Here is a 25247-nt window from a genome sequence, read left to right as displayed (position 1 = left end):
TAAAATAAACTCTATTTAATTCAGTTAACTACATAGTTTTCTATACATGGAAGACTTATTTACTATAAATAGACGGTCGATCATAGTATGCATATATTGAAGAAGAAAGTGAATCTCTCTTAACCACAGATACAGAATGTTTCACAAATTAATCATTTAGTGCTCACTATCGTGATCACTAACTGTAACCAAGTAAGTGATGACTTACCAGTATGTAAATATCTTTATATAGACTCATACATTAATCAAACACCTGTATTTAAAATGGATCAAATGGTTTAAAGGAACTTAACATTAAAAAAAAACATATCCATATGTTTTGAAACTTGAAAAATAAGAGCATTTTCTTATATAAGAACTTCACACATTTATTAAAGGAAATAACATAATTACAATGTAGCACTTCCAAATTTCTTACAAAAAGAAACAAAAATTAAAATTTGAATCTGTTAATGTAAAGTTCTCAACAAGTGCGTTTCTCAAAAGAACAAGGTAAAGAGACTTTGTATATACAAAAAGAAACAAAAATTAAAATTTGAATCTGTTAATGTAAAGTTCTCAACAAGTGCGTTTCTCAAAAGAACAAGGTAAAGAGACTTTGTATATTTTCACTCTCTTATTAATATAAATAAATAATATCTTCTCAAGACAAAACAGAACATTTAATTGCAATTAGCTCTTTTTTTTTTTTTTGTGGGCATGAGGTTCTAAGAAGAGTACTAGAAAACAGCAATGAATAGTGAAAATTATTACCTTTGGCAAATTGCCTGAATTTTTAGGATGAAGTACAAAACGAGTGAAGAAATAGTGACAACAGCGGAATGATGTAAGAGAGGCCATGACGATCATGGGGCAATGGAATACGGCACGCTATGAACAACAAGAATCAGTTATGCTCAAGATAGTTTAGTATTGATTAGAAATATCAAGATAGCTTTCAGGCATATCAAGTTTCATAACGAGAATTAGTTTCATGCATTTAAGTAACCTCAAAAGATTTAAGGATTATACATATTGAATTTAGTCTACCTAAAACATGCTGAAGGTATGTTTACGACTGGTAAATAATCCTGATGCCTGTATGATTCAAACTAAGGATTATATATATTGCTTTTAATATGCCCAAAACATGCTGAAAGTATGTTTACGACTGGTAAATAATTCTGATGCCTGTATGATTCAAACTATCCCCTTTACTTTGTGTGATTATAGTTCTCGTATCAGTAAATGCTCATTACGTATATCAAACAAGATTCTTGCTTGTCCCTATCCTTTTATGTTCAAATATTTTTACACAGTATTTAGCATTCAAAAATCACATTTAAATACATTGCTTATTTCAAGATTAGCAGACCATCTTCAGATAGTATACATATATATATATATATGTTACGAATTAAATACAATGTAATAAAAATATTATAATTCATAAATATATATTGGAAAACAAATTAATTTACGTAACAAGTCGTCTGGTAAGGAAATAAAAACAAAATACAACTGTCTCAGAACATAAACTATTGTTATCACTATCGAACTTTTATGTTTGTAAATGGAATACCCTTCCATAGTCTCCCATAAAATAAATACAACTATTCATACTTTGAGTACATAAATACATTATTGTACTGTTAGCTAAACGGTTTTCCTTGCTGTAAACAGGATTCCAAATTATAGCAAGTCCAAATGAAATTTCTTACGGCCAAAAACGGATTAGTGGCATGTTTTTTTTTTTTTTTGTTACTTATGTCATAATAATTTCACCACACCATAACCCACTGTTGCCATTGCCAATTATGCAAAAAGCAATGGGAAATTAGTGTAATGTAACGGAATCAACTCCATAAGATTCCTATAGTGTACATTCCACTTAGCAAGCAACTGTAGGAATCCTTGACATCTTGAGGCTGGTCCACAATAAATTGAGAACAAGAACCAGGAGGAGAATAGGAAGCAGACGACGTGAAGGTGAAGATTTTTGATTCACAATAAACTGAGAATGGAAATGACTATGTATATCAATATGCATGTCAATAACGATGTTTAAAGTCGATATTAAGATTCTGATGTTATTTGTGTATAATAAATTGACCAATGATGTTCTCTCAAGAGTACAAGCCAGCCAACATGAACACAGGTTAACTTCAAAATTTTTAGCAAAGAATATTTAAAAATTCAATTCAGGTGGTAGAAACAATTCTACTGAATTTCTGGGTTAGTTACAAGCAAAGGATGAAGAAAAAATTATGTCATGGTCTCCTTGCTACAAAATATATGACGACCAAATAGCTTTTTGATGATAACAGAGTGAATCTAGTAGGCTGTGATCAGAAATAAGAACGACAAAGTTAAAAATTCGCCAACTTTCACGTTCCTGTTCCTGAGCTCTGGCAAGCTTCTCGTTAATTGTGAATACTCACATTTAAATATACTTATTTTAACAATTTTTCCGTTCTAGTTGTCATTTCCATTCCCGGTTTATTGTGGACCAACCTTAAGTCTTCAGATATGGCAAAATGAGAAGAAAGACACAAATAAGTGGTTCTTTCTTACTCTAAATTAACTCTCTCATAATGACGAAGTACAAAAAAAATTTGCAGATAGAAAGTGAACACAAAGACGATGACGTTATAAATAAAATATCACATAAATATACATTGTGTATTTAATGGATTAGCCCAAATCCTAGCACGATTGTTTTTTGCATAAAACCAGGCATGTCAAAACCATACTCATAAAATAGTATGACCTTAATTCATTGAATTTAAATGTACAGTATTTATCTCAAGATGGTCTGTAACTCATACACAATATTAACTTACACATACTGTGAATATACATGTATTTCACATAATCTTCTCTCAATTTACAATCACATTGTTAAACTAACAATGTAATATTTATGGCACAGTGTTCTTATTTCAAGGTTACCAACTGCCTAAATTAAACTTCACTGACACATAATTCCAATCTACAAGCATTCCAATAGCTTTCTTGAATCTATAACTCTTAAATCAGAATATATAATGCTCTCGATTTAACATTAAATTTATTCTCTTTCTTGCGTCTCAATATTTTGATATTAGATCATGATGTGTCTTAAGAATTGCACAGATTTATATGTGATATATATCCATCTCTTCTTCTGATGGCATAGGAGACAGTTTGATGTGGTGATTACTCAAATCTTGTAGAGACGTTTGCTTAAAAAATAATGTCAGTGATCAACCTAAATACGCCTAAAACTAATTTACGAGGTGTTTCAGGTATCAATCCAGGATATAGAAACATATAAATCAATCCATTTTCCGATATTAGTTTGCTATGGAAAAGTGAAACAAAGATATATATTAATAACATTGGGTATCTTAATAGAGACTTTAATTACTAACAATATTGTCCTCTGATGTAGATCAAATGGTAGTAACTCTCTCTCAAAATCTAAAAGGCCACGTTCAATATCAACAGGAAAATTACGATTTATCTACCACCCACAAGAAAAGAGTTAGCATTTCTACTGTGTTGTCTTATGTGGTAGCTTTCAATTATGTGGTCTTATGTTGACAGAATTTCATTATGGACAAATGTCCTTTATTCACTTCTTCACAGCAAAGCTCAAACCTTGAGACACTAACACATTATAATTGACTAACAATTGGTTCGTTTTTTAGTCAAATACAAAATATGAAGTCCTCCATCGAATTTCTTTTCAAATTTATAAATTTAACAAATATTAAGAAGAAAGTATGATATGACTGAAATTTATTTATAACTTCCTTTATTTATAGAAAAGCTGCTTGTAATTAAACTTCTTTCTCAATAATTTTTCTGTATCGAAATAATGTGATCATACATCACCATTATAAACTATATCATATTCCTATTTCTTTTTTAATATTTTTAACCAATCATATAAAATCCACAAAGATACCGATAGGGCCATGATTTTACTCATATCATCCGTGATACCAAAGTATTACTTACGAAATTATTACACTGTTTCTACTTCCAAATACCAGATGGCATCACCAGGGATTACAGTTCCTAAATAATTACATTATGGTACCACACTGATGTTGAAATGGGACCCGTCTGTCATAAGGTACACTAACCTCTTTAAAATTATAGCACTTTTAACGTTTCTACTAAGTAAGTTTTAAGTTTTAAACATGTGTTAACGTGAACAAGAAACAATGAATTAAATTTTATTCAATCACTAGCGAGGGACTCTACCAGGGATTAGCTGGCAGTGTCATCTGAACCTGAATATAGAAACTGTTTGCGAATGGCCATTATGTAAATTATACTGATGATATTAAATGGTCAAATGCCATATTCTCACTCCTTTTCATCAGAATCTAGCTACTATTGTCAAGCCAGACATCTCAAAACTGACCTGTTTACTTGTATCAGAGTTTTGTAATTGATTAGAGAACAGAAAAAAATCCATATAAATCTTTTATTTCTTCCTCAAAATTTAAATAAAATCCCATAGATTTTGAAAATATCAAAACTGGCAAAATTATATCTGAATTACAAGAAACTTTTTCTATAATTATTACTGCTTTAAAATTTTAGTGATATCTATTTCATGTCTCGTAATGAAACTTGAAACTTTCTGTACAATTCTTCGCCAAAATTAATTTAAAATACCAACTTGATTATGTGATTATCATTTCACATAGCACAAACGGTATCTGACCTTCCACATTGGTACAAATATCAATGACAACTTCAAAATAGATTATATAAGTATTAAGAAGAGATATAAGAGTTACAGTCAAGAAGCTATTGCTATGATCCATCTTATTTAAAAACAAAATAATAAAATCGCTTAAAATAAATGGAGTCAACTCTTCTTTATAAGCCTACATGTATGTAATTTATCTGTTATTACTATCATTAGCATATTTTCAATGGCACTCTTACAAGACAGTTATTGGAAAATTAAAAATTAGTTAGTAAGAATTTTCATCCACTGCTCCTCCAGTGGGTTCTCACATAGCGCAACATTTTTATTTAAGTAGTAAATAAAGAATTAGAAAGGTAATTTGTGTAGAGTTTATCTCGCATAGGTCTGATTTGTTCTTAATTTCAAGATATAAAAATGTTTATGTTATGCAATTATTTTAATAGTTAGCACAGATGGCACCACTCAGATCTTTACAAATAAAGTTTGATATCTCATGGAGGACCTTGCTAGTATTAGATTTAAACAAGATAGCATAATGTTGAGCCATATCTGTAAATCCCTGGTAGAAGGGAAGAGAAGGCCTGATGGCCTTATCTCTACCAGGTTAAATAAATATATACTACTACTAAATTCTCTTGGTAGAGTAACTATGTTTGAAACTTGTTACACTTTTTAATAATAATTTTATTTTGTGACAATTAAAGTTTAGTAAAATCAATGAATCACAGATATACATCTTGGTGGATATGGAGAAAAAATTCAGAAACGTTATTTATCAAACAGCAAAATCTTCTTGAGGGCATATGAATGGCTTGCAAGGAATTGATACATGGTAAATTGATAGCACTGTAATGCTCTGTCATCATGTACAGCAAGCCTGCCATATTTTAAGCATTAAATGTAAAGCAAAGTGGTTAGCTTTATTGTAACACAAAATTGATGTAACTCCGAAACAAGACGAATTAAGAACTATTATTTTCCTGGGCCCTGCTAGTGTAGCAGTGTGAAGAATTCTATCTTTGTGATGAGGGCACTTGTAAGGGTAAAATTAATTGCTCTGATGAGACTCTTTGAAGAATGCAAATACAGTATTTAAAAATTACTGAACTGTTAAAAGCACAAAATATTAAAATATTATCGACAATGGGAAGAAATTACAAGAAAAAAGGGGGGCGAAGAAGTCAAGAACATAAAAGCTGTGTTAACAAAGTTGCCTTAAATCACGTTTATATTTTAAATATCTTTGAACAAACAGTATCAATGCTAAATATTCACAGAAATATAATAAAACAGTTGATAAGAGTGTAGTGAAAATTTCTTATTGATACGTTGTGCTATATATGAACCCACTTCAGACAAACATTACTAATTGGTGTATGTATACAAAATGATCTGTAGAAACTCTCTAAAAGTTTTATTTCAAAGTGCACATTTGTTTAATACGTCATACAATAATTTCATATAACTTTTGAAGTTCATGAATTAGATATAGAGCTCTATATTTTGTAGCTTTTACTTGTTATTTATTCTAAGTGAGGATTAAAGGAGAAAAAACTTATCTCAAGTTTTACACTTTACTACAAGGAATTCCAATTAATTCTGACAAATGAACATGTACTGATGAATAACATGGGTGTTTATAGGACAGATATGAGGAGCCAGAATATTTATGTACTAAATGTATTTCAGCTTTTGAAAATATATCACCAAAAAAAATAATATCATACAACAAAAAATATTGAATGCTAAATAATTATTAATAGTATCATGTTCATAAAGTACAATAATTATTCTGTTAAATATATATTAGACTATCATACATGAAAATGGCCAGGAAAATTGGGTTTCGTATGGACGAGAAGTGGCAAGAAACATTCACCTTGAACCCTTTACTGAGGGCCAGAATCTCAAAGTAAATCTAAGATATTCATTTCCCAGCTTTCTTTCTTTTTCGAATGCTAAAAATTCTTGTAATCTTTAAAAAATTCAATGTTCCTGGTTGAGTTTAAATCTGTAAACCACTCGACAACATAGAATTAATTAGTTGAAGAATATTTATTGTGCAACGAATGTATAATGCCCATTAAGCATATCCAATTACAGCTTATGAATATTAGGGACTGCAAATCCATATAGATCACATAAGTTCAAAAACCCTTCCCATATGGATTTAATTTCATTACTGCATTATTTTCGTAACAAAATATCTTCATCATCTTTATCTTTTGGTATTCTGTGGAATCGCATATGGCGCAGATAAATCAATAATTCTGATATTACTGTTTAACATACAGATAAAACGTAAAATCACACTTTTAAAACTAATGAACAGCTCAATAAGAAGTTAACCTAACATTTTTTTCCCCTTGAATATGTATCTCTCGAGTTTTCCATACCTTGATTTATACTAAACTCAAATTTTGATTGTTTCATACCTACACTAGACAGACAGACAATGGCACTTCTGTGGCTGGGCCTCCATTTAAGACAAAATTGGACATCACATCAACAACAAACACACATCTATACTTTACATGGGATACGAACCCACTATTGTGACTTCTAAGTAAATTAATGTCGTGCACCTTAGTCAATGAATTACACATGAATTACTTCATCTTCAAAATATGACTTGCATAATATTCGGGCATCCATAGAAGAATGTGCAGATAATTTCTTGTACGACAGTGCACTTGGAATTTCATGTTTTTGTTTCCATCATATGAATTGTAACTTTTCGTATCTGTCAGTAAATAAAATTTATGTCAATGATTAAAAGTTTCATTCTCCACTGTGACTAAAATGGTACCACACCCAGTTAAAGTTTTAAGTAGATCCAGAAAAAGTACAAATATATCTTTTTCACGGAGTCTGCATATGTGTCTATAGCTTTCTATTTTTCCTGTGTTATGTGATGGTATTCTGCCATACTAATCACAGGGAATTCCATTGCTTATAGAAGACCAGCGTTTATTAATAATCCTCAAAAAAGTGCACGGTATTACCATTACCATTATCATTATTATCATAATCATTAGTATTATTATTATTATTATTATTATTATTATTATTATTATTATATTTCTTAGCATATTTTACCATGTTTATAACATTTTTCTGAACTCAGTTAATATTCTGTTGCCTTTTGTCAACCTTCTCTTGTTATTCCAAACTCCATCCTCCAGTCCTTTCTCTTGCATGCTGCTTAAAATGCCATCCAACCATGTAATTTTAGGTATAGTCTGCCAAGTGGAACCCATACTAATATTTTCTTTGGAAATACAACTTCTGCCATCTTTTTTTACGTGTCTATACTATTTTAACAGTTTTTTTTATGAGGTTCATTGCTCTCTAATCACATTGTTCCTTATTTTATCTCTTCTAGAAATTCTTGCAGATTGCCGTCAAAAATCCATTTCTGTCGAAAATGATTTTGATTTTGTTCTTGATTTGAAGTCCCTGCTCGTATGTTATTTACTACTTCAGGGGCGTATTTTGCGGGCTACCAGCGGTAGCCCAAGGAAATTACAAAAGAAAAAGTTTATAATATAACATAATGTAATAATTTTGTATTATTAGTTTTACCATAGTAATTAAAATTAAAGTAATTGTTAGATATATTTTGTGTAATAATAGGGTCAACGTAGCCCAAACCCTTTAACCAGTATACGCCACTGTACTACTTATAATTAGGCCTACTGTATTAAGAATTATAGTTTTTGTTTCAGAATTTATACTCCAGTCCCACAAAACACTATTCAACTTTTATACTGCTGCTCTGCCTTTAAAAACTTATTTATCTTATCACTATTTTAACTCCATGATTTTCACCATTACCAAATTTTGTTTCCAAATATAATATGTGTTCATCTCATTTTTACATTTCTATATCAATTTGCCAAAACTAAATCTTTTGATAGACCTCTAATTGCCATAATCATCTTCAAACCCTGATTCTCATAACCTTCCATTAATTTTCTTGTCGTATACTCTCAAATGATCATAATCTTCAGTTGCCATCAATAATTATAATTGACCATCAGCAAATAATAATATGCAAACTGCATCTTCTCCTACCATTACTCGCATAGGTGAACTATTTTTCTTCGATTTTTCTAAGATCTTCTGAAGATATATTTTAAATAATATACGTTGATTACAATTAATATATTATTTGGGATTATTTTTAGCATCATATTTAAAGTTATCTTCAAAATAAATTTCAAGACAATAATGTACTCTTAATATATTTCTCATTCTGTCCTATATTCACTTCACGTTTATTCCTAAATATCAGTACAGAAGTTTATATTATTAAATTTACCAACAAATGGTAGAATGACCTTCGTGTGGTAATTAAGAATGCTCGAGTTAAATTCCTTTCCTCCTTGGTTAGAATTCCATAGTGCTACAAATAAAGCAAACGGTAGCTTAAAGAAACAGTAAACTAAAATGACTAGGTTCTGTGTCACAATAGTAACCTTCTTCACATTACAATGTATGCATACTGACAGAGTTGCCATAGTAAGACTGAAAAAAGCTAAACATCTCAGGAACTTACATGCGTCTAGCAAGCTTACTTCCTAACAATACTTGAAATAGCAGTACCATTTTGTCCCCTCAGCCAAAGACAAATTTTAAGAAACACAATATATAATTTCTCTTTCATTCTAAAATTTTCTTTTCAGTTTTGTCCTTGTAATTATACCAGTATGCTCTCTCTCTCCCTCTCGCCTGTGATTATGGGGTCAAAAACAATTAAAACACACAGCCCTTAAAAATAATAAGAAAATCACTGTAGTTTTTACAAAGACCATCGTGTTTTACATTATTTTCATACATAAGACCTATGCAGAAGTTCTATAAGTTAATGGCAGCTCCAGTGCTTCTATAGGGCTCTCAATTTTGATAATGACAAAAGAGCATGAACAAACAAGACATGAAATAGTTTAGAAGTGTAGAAGGATATACACTTTTAGACTGAAATTGAATGAAAATATCACAGTAGAATTACAAATATTTAAACTTACGAGCAAAATAAAGCAGTCCTGAAAACAAATGGCTGAAATATGTAAATAGAATGGGAGACCACAATATAAAAAAAAAAGTACTTAATTATGGCTCTTTATTGGTTTCTAATACTCAGCACTGGCTCTTCTCAGGTGGACTGAGCAATAGCTTTACCTGTGATTACTGTTGTTGATTATAATCTAGCTAGAAGTAAGTTGTAGAGCAAACTGCAACTGAAAATTCATCATTACCGGTATTGAAATATTTTGTGGTCTCCATAATATTCTATTAAAATGAATCGACTACTACACTTGTATGAGATTATTTAATCATAAAAACGAAGAAAAGGGAATAGCACACTGCACATTTAACAGACATAGTTGGTAACAGCTCCAAGTAGCCTAAAATACTTGACATAAAGGAGTAGAAATGTGTTATTACAAATATTATAACTAAAATCGAAGAAATACATAATGTCTTTCAAGTAATAAAAAATTCCGACAAGAAAACGGTTTTTAAATGGGTACTAGCATAATATGGAATATATGAAATTCAAGAATCTTTTATATTAAATTATTCAAAAGCAAACATTTCAAAATGAAAAATACTTTACATGGCCAAATTTAAAGTCTGATTACACCAGATGATCAATTGAGTTGCGTAATGAGTAACAAAAATAGATGCAGAACATAACAGCATTCGTAAAGCTGTAGCAACCAATGAGGATAATGCAATGACATCTTGCGATGAAAACAATAAATGACTTATCACGAAATACAGGTTTGGAAATAATGTCACGTTTTCAATTAGCATCATTTCAAATACATATATACATAAAAAAATGAAAGATTTCGGTGAAGAAGAGATTTAACTAAAATAAATAATTATGAAGAAGACATGGTCCACTTTAATGTATCAGCACATGTTCAGACGCTATCAAAATTTCAAATCATGATTGGTATGTTTGTAAGCATTTAGGTTGAACAAAAAGAGAAATTATATATTTCTTATGTTAAAATAATAAGCATGTTGTGGATGCCATACAATTTATTCTGGCTGAAAAAGAGAGCTTTATTTTTACTTATTTCCCTTGTTATTTTCAGTCTTACTTCTTTCTTCTTATACAGCTTCTTCAGACACATGTAAGGGATAAGAGTAATTCAACGAAGAGAATTTCATTACAATAAAACCTATGCAATCACAAATAAAAATCAAACTAGCATATTTTATAAAGAACTAGTATATATATTTACATATATATATATATATCAAACAGAAATTATTGCTATATCAGTGCAGTAATTAAAGCTTATGTCAGTTAACTGATTTCACATCAATAGATTTTAATATTTTACACCCGAAACATTAAAAAATTGATAAAAAACATAAATTCCAATAATTATATTATTATTACTAGATATATACATTCTACATTTCACTCGAAACAATATGCAAGTTACAGTACTGAACTGTCACTTGTGTAACTATACCAGCTTTGTAAGGCTTGAATAATGTAGCACCCAATTCTGTAGTACAACTATATTTCCAAATATTCTATCTAAAGCCTTCCTTAAACAGAAGACTGTTCAGCACCGCACTAAACACAAGTGATGGTAATCACAGGCTTGTACTTCCTTGACACTATTCCCAGAATTGATATATGTACTAAAAACAATAGGATACAATTTAAGACTGAAAAAAAAAAGTTACATTAGTAATTTCTCACCATTCTTCTATACATGCAGGAGGAGAATAATAACAATAATAAGCTACTTTTAATCTTCTTCAGTTAATAAAAATATTTAGTTCCCCTCTTGTATTATGTTTAGATGGAAGAAAATTACTGGTACTTTACACATGGGAAGAACAACTCTATGGTACTAATATTTAAGATTCTGCATTATAATCTGATAAACTGTATACATTAAAATGCTTTAATTGTTCAAACAGAATAAACTTGAGAGAGTAGTTTATTAAAGATAACAATAAAAACAGGGTAAACATAACCTACAAACACTCTGTTAAACCAAACGATTTAAAGTAAAGTTGTACAGGAAGTCTATACCTCAGGTTAAGAAGAAGTAAGATAGACAAGTGAAACATAAAAGTGACAGGGAAGCTCGGTTCCCTAATGTTCCTTGATTAACGTCTAATGTATGTTTTAAAACAAAGTTATAAGTAACAACAATAAAAACATTTTATTTCATTACACTGTAGGTGTACTAACTGGCGTCAAAATCTTGTTGGTTATATTAAGTCACAATAAACTGCAACCAATGAATTATGTTCAGCACTTTCCGTTTTATTACATTTCAATGCAAAACCTAAATACTATTTAAAATACGTGAAAGCTGATTGCAGATTCTGAAATCTTGTTAAAATTTACGTATTTTGCTAACAATCTGTGTAGATCTATCTCCTGTAATATTGTATCTGGCAGCCAATTAAAGATGTAAAAGCACAAACTGTTGCATGTTAAATATATTATTTAATATTTCGTTTATACTGTATAAGTTTTTCATGTTCTAAATGGTTCCTGAGTTATCATGAGTTGAAACATGCCTTTACATTACCCTGTTAGCATTCCATTTTCTTCCATTTGTAGGTTTGCAGATAGACGTTATTCAACATCAATTCTTGATTTTTGAACTGGACAAAAGTACCCATTTTACGGAACCACAAATTTACCAACACTTTTTGCATGACAAGAACAATTTGCAGTTAGATTTTCTTCTTTGCAGATTATATGACGTGATATTATTTAAACAATTATCATATAAATCTATGCATATACCTGCAAGTCAACAAAAAAATAGTAAAAACAATTAATACACAAACATTTTCTGCCCTGCCATTACAGTGGCGACTTTGGAAAGAAAAAGGTGACTCACCCAGAGGAAGTTTATAAGAAAATAACCCAACCTCAAATTATTATTATTATTATTATTATTATTATTATTATTATTATTATTATTATCATCATTATCATTATTGGAGTGCAAGAGGTCAAATGACTTTATTGTCAAACGCCTGGCATTAGAAAACAACAACAACATTATTATTATTATTATTATTATTATTATTATTATTATTATTATTATTATTATTATTACAATCATCAACGTTAACATTATTAATGCTGCTGCCCTAAAAAAAAAACTCTAAATTCAACTAAGAAAGGAATTAAGTATAGCAAATTTCATCAATCCAAACCTCGGTAGTCCGAAATTTCGGTTAATTCAAAATGGGTAAAAAAAACTTAACAGAAATGTTAGCCAATTTCGCCAGATTGCGATCATTCAGACAGAGATTTCCAAATATCACATATGTGTGATCTGATGACACTATATTTTCTATAAGAAAATACTAATTGCTTCACCCTTCTTCGCCATCAAAGGAATGAAAAAGTAAGCAATGAGGTAAATATTACAAAGGAATGAAGAAGTTGTAAGTGAGACTGCAGATGTCTCTGATACACAATGTTTCTCGAGTTTCCAGGTTTCTCTGATGAATAGCAAATAAAGCAGCAAATACAAGGACATGAATAAACCAATATAGGCTGCAGTATATTCAGGACATGGATTTGATAACCATCAGTCTCCCTAGATAATAATAATAATAATAATAATAATAATAATAATAATAATAATAATAATAAAATATATATAAATTCGAGTTACAAATAACTATTTCCATTGTCATCAGTCAATAAACTCTCTCTTCAGTTTACATTCTCCTGGATTACACTGTATAGTTTTCATTGGAGAAATAATTCATATTCATATTCTAATGGACTTGTAGGAAAAGCATTTGAATCTAATACACTATGAAAATGTATGTAGCTGTCACTGAGATAATTATATTAACTAGATAGGTATGAAGTGAATTTAAGCAGAAAAAGTAGTCTTACATCAACTATGGCACAAAAATTTCATATCCTTAAGATATATACGGAATGTCTTAGTTAAGTTAAATAGCTGTTAATCCTCCTAACTTCACACCAAGTAGTCATGAAAGATTCATATAGCAAGCAGGTTTCCACTGGTGTTCGTAGCTGCTACTAGAAATTCAAAACTATGAATTTCTTCAGAAAAAAAATGTCGAATGAAACCTTTTACTTATAACAAACGGAGTGAAATTTACTCATTTGCTTTTATCAGAAGCACCAATTCAAACATCATTAGCTGACTATTACCAGGTACATTCTGAAGTCAACACTTTGAACCATGATATGCATTGTACACAAGGAAGACTTCATCATATGAAACAAAACTTTCAGTCAAAGTTGGTAAGAAACGAAGCCAACTGACAGAAAAGTTTTCCCAGCACTGCACACTGAAATTTAATGTGATTTTACAAACTCAAGAAGTAACAATAATTACTACATCATTAACCATAATCAGTTCTCTTAATATCAATAGACCAACTACAACTTGAAAGATCTTCAAGCTCTTGAGCAAGCTGTGATATATTTCATACAGGGTCATTGAAAGAAAGAGCCTTCTTTTAAGAATTACACTTTTACAGCCAGATACACACATATATAATGTCACTAACATAAGACTGATTTTTCATGTTTTGAATACATTAAAATTTCAAATCAAGTTTCATGTATGTGCAATCAAGCCTATGGAGATTTTTAAAAATATGACTTAGTTTTCTAGATGACCCTGTATTTCTTACAGTACCTATAACACATCATATTTCCTAAATTCTTTTTATGTTAACCAGTTTTCATAAATTACATGAAAATTGCTACTGGCAGGACAATCTCATTAAAAATAAAATATCTATACTCAACTGCTTCAGAATTATGTTACAGATTTTCCATACAGAGGTGCCACATTCTCTGGATACGAATAAATTTAAGTGATAAAATATTTATGAAAATTGGAGGAAAAAGGTAAATGCTATTTCATTATATAGTTCTTTCATTAAACACATAGTATTAATTTCATACGTGGATGAATGAAGTTAGATAAAATTGAACAATTACTTCCAATTACCTGTTTAAGTTCCTGTTATGTTGTCAGATATTTTTTACAGATTAACAATTTAAAAATGCCTTTGACAATCATACCAAGTAACACCTAGCAATTTAATTTTGATGATCATATCAATAAACCATAACCCGCTGTTGTGCTGTGCAATTACATAATGAACTATCTTTCAGCCGGTTGGCTAAGGTTTGAAAATGGAATTATTGTCAAATTTATTGTACTATATGTTTTCTAACTCGCAAAACAACAATGTACAAAATATCTGAACCCCAACGTTAAAATGTTACTCTGAAAGAATATGTAAATACTGGTATTAGTTGGCAAATTCTACGAAGTATGAATATGGATTTTATATTTTCAAATGACTATTATATTATATACAAAAATAAACTCATTCCTGAAGTCTGAAAACGTAAAAGACATCTCTAACTACAACAATGCATTTTATTGTTTAAAAACTTTCTCAATAAAAACATTTGTATCCCTCTGCTTTAATTTTTTAAGACAAATGTTTCTTAGATAAAGGATTATTCGAGCTGAGAGGCTGTGGTCTACTGGCAGTGTTGCATCTAGACGTTTTGTCTACAGCTAAGATGTGATCTCTTTGATGTACCTGATGTTACCCCTGTTACACCAAGGAGGTCACTTCGCATTTGTGCCCCAACACTGAAGATATCTACTAACAGAATGTCTGGATGCAACACCACCAGTAAGTAGACCATGGCCTCTCAACCCAAAGAATCCTTTATCTATTGATGCCAGCCATGAAAGCCTACATTCTAACATGTTTCTTAATTTGTATGTTTTTACTAATACTATATGAGAGCTTCACTATGATAATAATTTCATCCATTCTGAATTATCATAATCGGAGTCTGGATATTCATTGCCTAAAAATTGTCACAAAAAAAAATTAATTCTCAAATGAACACATTGTCTTTGTAATATGAACTGAAATGGACACATCATGCATTCTTTTTGTTACACTGGGGTTTATGTTTGTTGTTTATGTTTTCATAAAGTATGATATTGTACTATCCGTATTTCATTAATTTCAAGCACCATAGTTTTATTAATAGTGAAATATCACTGAGAAAGAACACAATACAGCCATTGCTCTAAAATAAATGAACGAAAGAAAGGTTTGCAATAACAGTGCCAATAAGATTTTTCATTGTAATAATAATTATCTTACAATGCATCAGAACGCAGAAAGCCCGAAGACTCCTTATGTACCAGTATTTCTGTGTTCAAAATTTTTAACTTAGCTTGTAAATTTTTTTTCATATGATTACAATCATAGACTTCAAACTATAAATATTGAATGTTGTATTACTATTTATTAAATCATTCCACCTTATTTTCATATCACTCGATCTTACTCTTTGAATTTTCGAATTCAATGTCGTAGGGCACAAGAAATGAGAATTGCCCACCTTGAATTAAGTGGTGTCTACCCGAAATCCATCTATCTCCCGAAAAATTTAAAATTCTGGTACTGCCATTTTAGTACGAAATATTAAATTGTTAACTTCAGGTTAATTTTAAATAAAAATAGCTATCACACTGTTGCATCTAGGTCAACTTTTAACCGTTTTACTTTTTAACTGTATTCTAATGTTCATTTTAAAATCTCGTCTATAAAATTCGTCTTTGATTCAAACAAAATAATCTAACATATAAGAACCACACATTTTCTGTTGTAGAACAGTACTAACACTCGTAACTAAATCAATAATAACGAAAAGGTGATATATTCAAATTTCTCTTCGAAGATCATTATCATCCTCCATGTAAATTATTTTTATTACTTCACTTTGTCATCATATTTACAATAAACATGATATTCAAAAATTAAAACAGTAAATATAGCACCTCTGTTTAGAGACAAGCGAAGCAGTTTTATCCATATACGAGAATATTATTTTACAAAACAGATCTCTGACTATAAATCTTTCTTAAATACAATCTATAATCACACTCATATACATTATATACCTTGAATTTCTTATATTGTTTGCAGCCTTTTCTAGTCAGCATTCTTTAAGGGATATTTAATTTACCATATAAACATAGTGTCCATGTATATGTAGTAAATAAGATATAAACAAGGTAAATTACAATGGAGAGGATACTCAGAATAACAACAAAAACAAAAACTGTAAGGGCAAATTCTACAATTTATGTGTATACCTGCTTCAACAATGTTAAGAAGCTATGACAATAATATTTCCCAGAATCGAGCACACAAATAACTGTTCATAACTTCAAAACATTACTGGATGGCGTTATGTTCCTCATATTAATTAGATCTGTTTGCATACATGAGACATTAAAAATAAAAGCTGTCACCAGGGCTTTATCTAAATGTTGTATATTAAAGTGCAAGAGGGGAACTTTATAAGAAATAACATATGTGGAAAAGTAAATGCATGGAAAATGGTTTTTCATGTAAAATTAGAAAATAATGCTGTAAAGGTGGCAATATATTCTTCCAGTTCAAGCTATCTAAAAATACATCAGAATTTTTTTTATAAATTTGATGAAAAATTCCTGTTCTTCAGACTATAATATATCAATTCAAAAATACAAAATTGAAAGCAATTAACATTAATCATTCATTGCTAACAGTTCTCATTTGTTCATATTTACATATTATTGGGTTTTCATAAAAATAAAAGTTGAGAAAATAGCAAATAAATGAAAATAATAATGATTATTTACATTAATTAAAGTGTTATATCATAGCCATACAAATTTAACATTTCTTCTGAAGAAGAAAATAATTGAATATGGCACTGCATCGATGTAAAATATGTTATGGTTTTAAGGTTAAAGCCAAAAAGACAGGCACATTTGTGGAGGAATTAAAATTTGTTCCTAAACAGTTAACTTTAACCTATTAATCTCCACTACTTTGGTTCATATAAAAAAATTACCTCAGTTTACAGAATATCATCAACTCAGTATTGTCAATTCTGAAATAACCTTCTGGCAAGCTTTGTGCTTTTTAATTAAATAATATCAAATCAAGGAACACTGAAAGAATAAAAATTTTAATTAAAAAAAAGTAGTATGTTAAAGGAGGAATTACGAAAACACTTAGATAAGTTTTGAAGTTATGAAACATAAGACAGGTTATTCTAAAAACTACAAACACAGTGAGATTACAATCCTTGACAAAGACAGGTACAATAGTCCATTAAAAATATGTCATACCCATAGAAAATATATATTACACAAACAAAAGTCCGTCATCTATGCTGCACACCAATAGGATATGAAAAACAATGGAGTAAAAATTACGGAAATGCTTTTTATCCTGAAGCTCAGTCATACCTCCATTACAAAAGGGCTACCTTCAAGTTATTGAAAAGGAACATGGGTTTTTATAAAAGTTTTGAACCTATAAAAACTGTTAAACCTAAGGTCAGCGCATTCATCCAGATTTTTTCGAAACAGTCACGAATTTAGCTATGCTCTCCCACACACAATCTAATTTTTTAAGGTTGAGAAGTAAAGTTGATAATAAAATCAGTCTTTTTCACAAAGAGATTGTATTTCTTATCTTTTGATTAAAACTACCAACTGTTTGGTCAGAAAATTTTGTCGCCTTAATAAACCACTCACTTTGTACAGTACCTGGCACATTAATAGAATCACCTACAATTTTGCAAATACCTACTTTATTTTAATTCTACATTTACTGCAATTTTAGATATAAAAATACAACTATGTTACCTCCACTACATTTTCAGAACAAATTTTGATTACAAAATGACAGTTATGCATGATGCGGCACCTCGTCACACTGTTAAAAGAGTGAAAATCTTTCTGACAGGAAAAAACTTTCCTCTTTTGCCTTTACCTGGAAATTCTCCAGATTTGAACTCAATCTAGAATTTGTGGAAACTGGTGAAAAAAGAAATGCCTAAATAGGTTATTACAACCAACGTACGAAAGAATGCCATGCAGAGTTAAGAATGTTATTAAAGCAAAAGGGGGAATTCATAAAATTTAAAGACTTCACATGGGCACAAATAAACAGTATTCTGTCATTCTGTAATATGAAAATTTACATATTGCTCAAAAGTAACTACACACTATTGGGATGCAAGATGGGAAATGGAAGTTCTCTAACAAGCCATGCATTAGCAACCAACCAACATATTGTTCAAAATATGTCCTGAAAATGTAGTGGAGAAAATATAGTTGAATTTTCAAATATAAAATTCCAATAAATTTATAATTAAAATAATGTATTTGAAAAGTTGTGGTGATTCTATTAAAGTGGTGAGGTACTATAAGATTTCGTTAAGGATTTGTAGTCTAACATCATATGTATTTACTTTGCCTGTTAATAACTATTTAACATTTTAGTAAAGACGAAAATGAACATAAAGGATTTATTGCTATGTTAGTCATTAAACTTTTCTGTAAAAAAAAATATATTTTCGAAAATACAAAACTAATTCTTGGTCATATACCACGACAAAGTAATTACAAAGTAAAAGCAGCTCTCTGATATTGTGTGTCGTTAAATTAAAAACATGATTTATCATAAATTTCGTGATTTTATAACAATCGCCATATAACACATTTTTAAACGAGAAAATGGCTGTGTTGTAGAATATAAACAATGAACATCAAATGAAATATTCATTTCAGTGAAAATGTTCCCAACAGAGATTTCACATTAATACAATACTTCATGTGTGATTAAGAAAACGTACTTAATTTTATATGGTGTAGAAAGGATGACCCATTAGGCTTATGGCTAGATCATAAAATTGTCATGATAGAGACTAGTGTTTCAAACTCAGTGTATGCAAGTCATATTTGGGGCAAGTACAATTATAACACCTGTTTCCTACCAAATAAATATCTTCTTTCTTCAACCTTTTAGTCTTTACCTGGATGATAGGTTGCAATATATTACACTTCTGTTGGTAACTGATATGACCAGAGTATGCTGCCTCCCTTACTTTCATAGTCAGCAGGAATTTCTGTTCTTTATTCAACCATTGCAGAACATCTACATTTGTGTTATAATTTTATTGGTACACGGAATTTTAAGGAAGCAGCAATAAGTTCATATTTGAAGTGCCTCAAATTTACTTGTTGTAGACATCTTCAGTAAATCATCCGGAAACAGGATATGGCTCTATTAAGGACTGAGGCAGAATGACCCCCCCCCCCCCCTATCAGCATCGAATTCACAAATGCCACCCAGGTCACCTGTCAGGCTTAAGAAAATCAACGCATATATTGGGCGCACAATGGGCCAAAGATTGCCTAAGTGAACGGTTCAGCCTTTGTAAAGCCAAGCCATAACACTCAATAGTACTGACCATATACAACATTTAACAAAGTGACTCCTAAGATCTTAGTCGAAATCTGTGTTTGTAGATATTTTTATACATATGAGCTGTTTACTTCTCTGAATCCCGCCCCTTATAGCTCTATCGCTAGACATTTCAATTCCTTAACTCAATCATCTGGTCATTTTTATAGACAGCACATACCAGATTTCCAGTAACCATGACAGTTAAAAAAATTTTAAACTACACTGCAGCCCACACTTCATGAGAATCTTAAGTCTAGTAAGAAAAATCTGTTTTTACAAGTGATTAACCTCTTATTTAACCAGGCTAATTAATGTTTAAATCTTAGACAACCTCTAACACCAAAGAAGGACTCACATTAGGAATGCACATACATGAGGTAGACTTTAGAAAAACACGCTATTAACTGAAATAAACTTGTCAAATGCTAAGATGTAAACAAAATAACAAAATATATTAAAGAAAACCTTTCGAAGACCCATGTCCCCTAAGTCATTAACTCGAAAGAGATCCAACATCAACACTCCTCAAACAAGAAATCAGGTGTTTCAAATTGGAATGTGCCAGTGCACTATACACCAGTTTGTAGCTGCAGCTATATAATATCTCCTGTTAAATACTCTGGTCACTCAAAAAGTTTCATCTACCTTTCTCCATCGTTAATACAATATACTAAACTGTTCACTCAGAGCATAACTTTTGTGTTCACCTGCAGTTTATAGTCATTTCTATATATTGTGAGCAACTATTGAATAATGTCATGTAAAGAACTATAGCATTCTATTTTTAAAGGCAAGTGAAGACTTCAGAGGAGAACAATAAGTAAATCTCTAACAAACATCAAGTATCATCAATCATACTACACTAATAATGTCAGAGCTATGCTGCCAGGTTATATCAATACTTCTACCATGAATAAGAATAATATTGATTAAGAGAAAATGGATACTAAGAAATTACATACATTTTTATTTCAAGTTTAAGAGCGCCATTTTGGAACACTATTGCTATGCTGTAAAATAATGAACTTACAACCTACAAAAATATGACAAAATTTAAGGTTTCAGTTTATTGGTTCTTCCTGCCTATATTTTAAGGGATAATTGTTACGTGACTTTAAAAGCCATTTTTTTGTAAAGAGAGCAAAAGCATTAATGAAGTTTAATAAATAATTAGAAGATAACGAGAGTTAAAGAGATTGAGCACGTTCTTAGAGAGTTTCATGGATGCTCAGTGCAAGTATACTATTCTCTGCGGCAAATCTTTTGCATATGACTTCAGTGGCTTCACAGCTCCCGCGAATCACAGGAGTGAGGAATATCGCTATCAAAGGGGACATTGGCGGTCAGGTATTTATTTAATTCTGAAATTCAGTAGCTTGCCAGAATGCATTTATAAGTACGTCCGGAATAAAAAAAAAAGGTATTTTTTTTTTATTTTAAGTCAAATCGTTCCTTCTGTACAATTATTACAAGGATATGGGTTATAGTGTAGTGTTCAATCTTAATGCATTCCGGAAGAAAAGCGCTATTGTTTAGAATGCCTGCATCACTCAAGACAAGTAGGTAGAAGAATTTTTTTTTTTTAGTAGATTATTTTACGACGCTTTATCAACATCTTAGGTTATTTAGCGTCTGAATGAGATGAAGGTGATAATGCCGGTGAAATGAGTCCGAGGTCCAGCACCTAAAGTTACCCAGCATTTGCTCATATTGGGTTGAGGGAAAACCCCGGAAAAAACCTCAACCACGTAACTTGCCCCAACCGGGAATCGAACCCGGACCACCTGGTTTCGCGGCCAGACGCTCTAGCCGTTACTCCACAGGTGTGGACAGGTAGAAGAAAAGAGAAAATAAACATACATAGGCAAGCTGACACACTCTTATCATTCTTCCTCTGTATTTATATATGAATAAAAAGCAGGTCATTTCTCGTTCCTGTGAAAGAATATTTCTATTACATCTTGTTGTTCAGTAAAGCAAATGGTAGTGATAAAAGAGATACAAAAGGTTGTTCTATGCAGACCACGCACAATTGATATTTAGAGTTTACAGGTTTTTTTTTTTTTTTTTAATATTCCAGCGTCCTTTCTCTTTTAACAGACAAAAGGCTGCGTCTTGAGTCTTTCGACAAAGCGAAAACAGTCATTTAACTCGCCATAACTCGGAAACCAGTAAAGATTTTGAGTAGCAATAACTTTCAAAAGTAATTTCCATTCTTTTTCAACATTTCTCTCACTTTGAACCCCATCTAACGTGAAAAACAAAAAAGTTTGCTGCTTACCAACTTTTCTAGGTGTAAATGTTTATTTTGAACAGATCACTTCGAAGTTACTATTTTTTTCTCTCTGTTTCCAAAAAAGATTTTGATTTCGAATTTTTTCTATCTTTTCTCAGACAGTCACCTATCAATCATAAAAATTACAGTGCAATTGATTGACTATCTTAGGAGCTACAATGTGATAAATATTTAATGCAGAGGGAAAATGATTTCTCCCTTCCTCTGACTCCAGTATCATCATCTCTCTCACACGAGACGCCACTCTCTCACACATGTCATCTATATTACAATGCCACAGCGATTTCCAATTGGTTCTCCTCATATGCAGAAGATTTTCTGCGGAGACTTTGAATCAGAAATAAAAATAGGTTTCGAGAGAGATAATTAATGTCAAAAAGTATTAGACAATTAAATACTAGTAAGACTGAAATGTAGTTCAATATTCATACGTTAATGTCAGAATTATTTTATTTGAAAGACAAGGCTATAGTCTGCTCGACACTTGTCAGTATTCATACATTGGTAGGATAATATCTGCAACAAGGTGGTAGTGAATGAATCATGAATTGATCAAAGAATCATCAGATCATCATCAAATATGACGGTTAATCTTTGATGGAAAACCCCAATTAACATCAGACTTGATAAATTTAATACCTAATTATTACTTATTGTTTAATAGATTTGAGGTTATCAGAAATAACAAAACCAAAATTCAACTGCTTGATAAGATTAACATTGATCATAACAAACAATTAATACCAGCAGCTCGTCCAATGCTTTGAATTAAAATACATTATTGAACTGATAAAAGATAAAAAAAAAAAGGCTTTCGCTAGAAATAAACAACATACTGATCCTAAATTGTTACCACAAGTGCATTGAAACAAGAAACAACATTATATGTATTCATTGCTGGAAACATCTAACGCATTTATCAAGGACTTTACATATGTTTCTAATTACTTTCTTCATGTAAACTTCAAGTTATTTCTGACATACAAACCTTTCAAATCACAGGCAAGAAGACGCCTAATTAAATTCACTGAATACACTACACAAGTCTTGACCATATAAAAAAAATCTCTAGGGAGTTACTTTTCAAGTGACCCTAGTATTTATGTTTTACAGATGATGTCATCTACTTTCCAGAAGTCTGGACGTTATACTAATTTTCACACAGTGACAAAGAGATAAATTGTAAATGTAGATAATGCAAACATGTAGCAAGGTTAACCAATGCCAAGTATGAGGGTCATTCGAAAATGAGTTGGACAGGCTTTTTTACCTTTACGAACTCAACATACATAGTTTCCTCTTAGATCCATCCATCTTCTTTGAGTTTCCTTTCAGTTTACTGTGGCACCATTTATGAACAGTCACATTTTGATGCTTCTTTACGCGAAAATCGCTTGCCACACAGTACACTGTTGATGCTGCTAAACAGAGTATTGCCTCAGAAATATAAATCAGGAAAGTAGGAAGGATGAGACAGTACAGTGAGTTTTAGTGATCTTAGAACATTTCTGTATACAAAGCTACAGAACGACCAGTGCTTATGCCTTTCTGTGCAGTTTATACTGCTACTGAAACTTGTCATCCAATTCACTATTAAAAGAAATTAGTAGCAAAATAATGTACAAACACACAATTCCCTGTTGACAATTTGGAGACTTTATAGGCTACCTTCTTTTACTGAAAGAGTGATTCCTGTCCAAGTCATTTCCAAACAACTGTCACAATTTAGCTTTCGATATATAATTAAGTAGCAATAACAGTATATAAGTGTAATCTCAATCACAATGTAAAGTAACCCTGTTCTACAACTATGCTATCAGCTAATGTACAATATAAAGCCTCAATCCTCGACACTCTCAGTTTGAGTTCTTGCAGTCACACTTGTAGCAGCTGTATCTGTGGCTTTTGCTCTCACAGCTGCAGCTGCATCCACTCCTGGAGTCATATCACCGGCAACAAAGGTGTCATGGAGGCACTGCAGGGGATTTTCCTGGTTATCACAAACCATGTTGAAGCTGCTCTCGTCTTGTGAAATCTTATTGGTGCCAGTTGAGCTATCCAGATGATGAACATGCGAGGTGTTGGCAGAAGACTTCCCAGTGACACCCACATTACTCAGTGTTATGTCACAAGTTTCAGGCACCTTTGGAGCGACTACTACATTTTCACAGCTGCTAACATTTAAGCCACTCTCGACTAGAAGTTCTCCCATCCTATCATCGTTACCAAAGCTACAAATAGTATCTGAACTTGACACGAGATTATGATCATGCACATCACTACCAACCTGACAGTTTCTTTCAGTCTCATCTCTAGGTTGTTGACTAGAGAGTAGGACTGTGCCTGCATTTAACAATGCTGGAGCAAGTGTTTCCAAGTATTCGCCTCTTAGACGTATGTTCTCTACATTCTCTGCACTCCTCCCAGCACCCAAGAGCGAATCTCTTTCACAGGGGTTGTCATCCACATCGACGTCGTCTTGAGCTGTTGAGTTGGCTTCAAGATTGGAACGAGGAAGGTTTTCATGAGAGGCATATGGAGGAGGTGGGCCTTCTCTGGGAGGAGAAGCAACAATTTCACAGTAAGGAGGTGGATCTATAGGCCGTCCCACAAACTGAACACCATTATTAATGTTGTATGTAACCATGAGGCCAGAATGTGGAGGCACTGGTGATGTTGGTGGATAATGAGAGCGATTTAAGAGCACATCGAGGTCGTACAATGGTACATGCTGTAAACCGTGATGGTGGTGGTGATGAGCCCTATTACCAGAATGTGGTGCCATCATTATTCCACCTCTTGCACCAGGACAACGAGTAAGCAATGAAGAACGCTTCATGTGGACACGGCAAATAGCAATAACAAGAATTGTTGCAATGAACATAAATGCCATAGCACAAC

At 31.4% G+C, this 25247-nt stretch overlaps 1 protein-coding gene across 1 annotated transcript in view; it reads right to left on the bottom strand.

The window, feature by feature from the left end:
* The window catches only part of LOC138706132 (uncharacterized), a 52079-nt gene continuing 26832 nt past the window's right edge, over positions 1-25247 (bottom strand). Inside the window, exon 7 of the mRNA XM_069835120.1 lies at positions 1-25247. Within this exon, the coding sequence (XP_069691221.1) occupies positions 24187-25247 (1061 nt within the window). The 3' untranslated portion in view covers positions 1-24186.

Source organism: Periplaneta americana, chromosome 9 (assembly GCF_040183065.1).
Source record: "Periplaneta americana isolate PAMFEO1 chromosome 9, P.americana_PAMFEO1_priV1, whole genome shotgun sequence".
NCBI classification, from domain to species: Eukaryota; Metazoa; Arthropoda; class Insecta; order Blattodea; family Blattidae; genus Periplaneta; species Periplaneta americana.
Note: the sequence above shows the minus strand (reverse complement) of the source record. Positions and strands in the feature narration are given on the sequence as shown.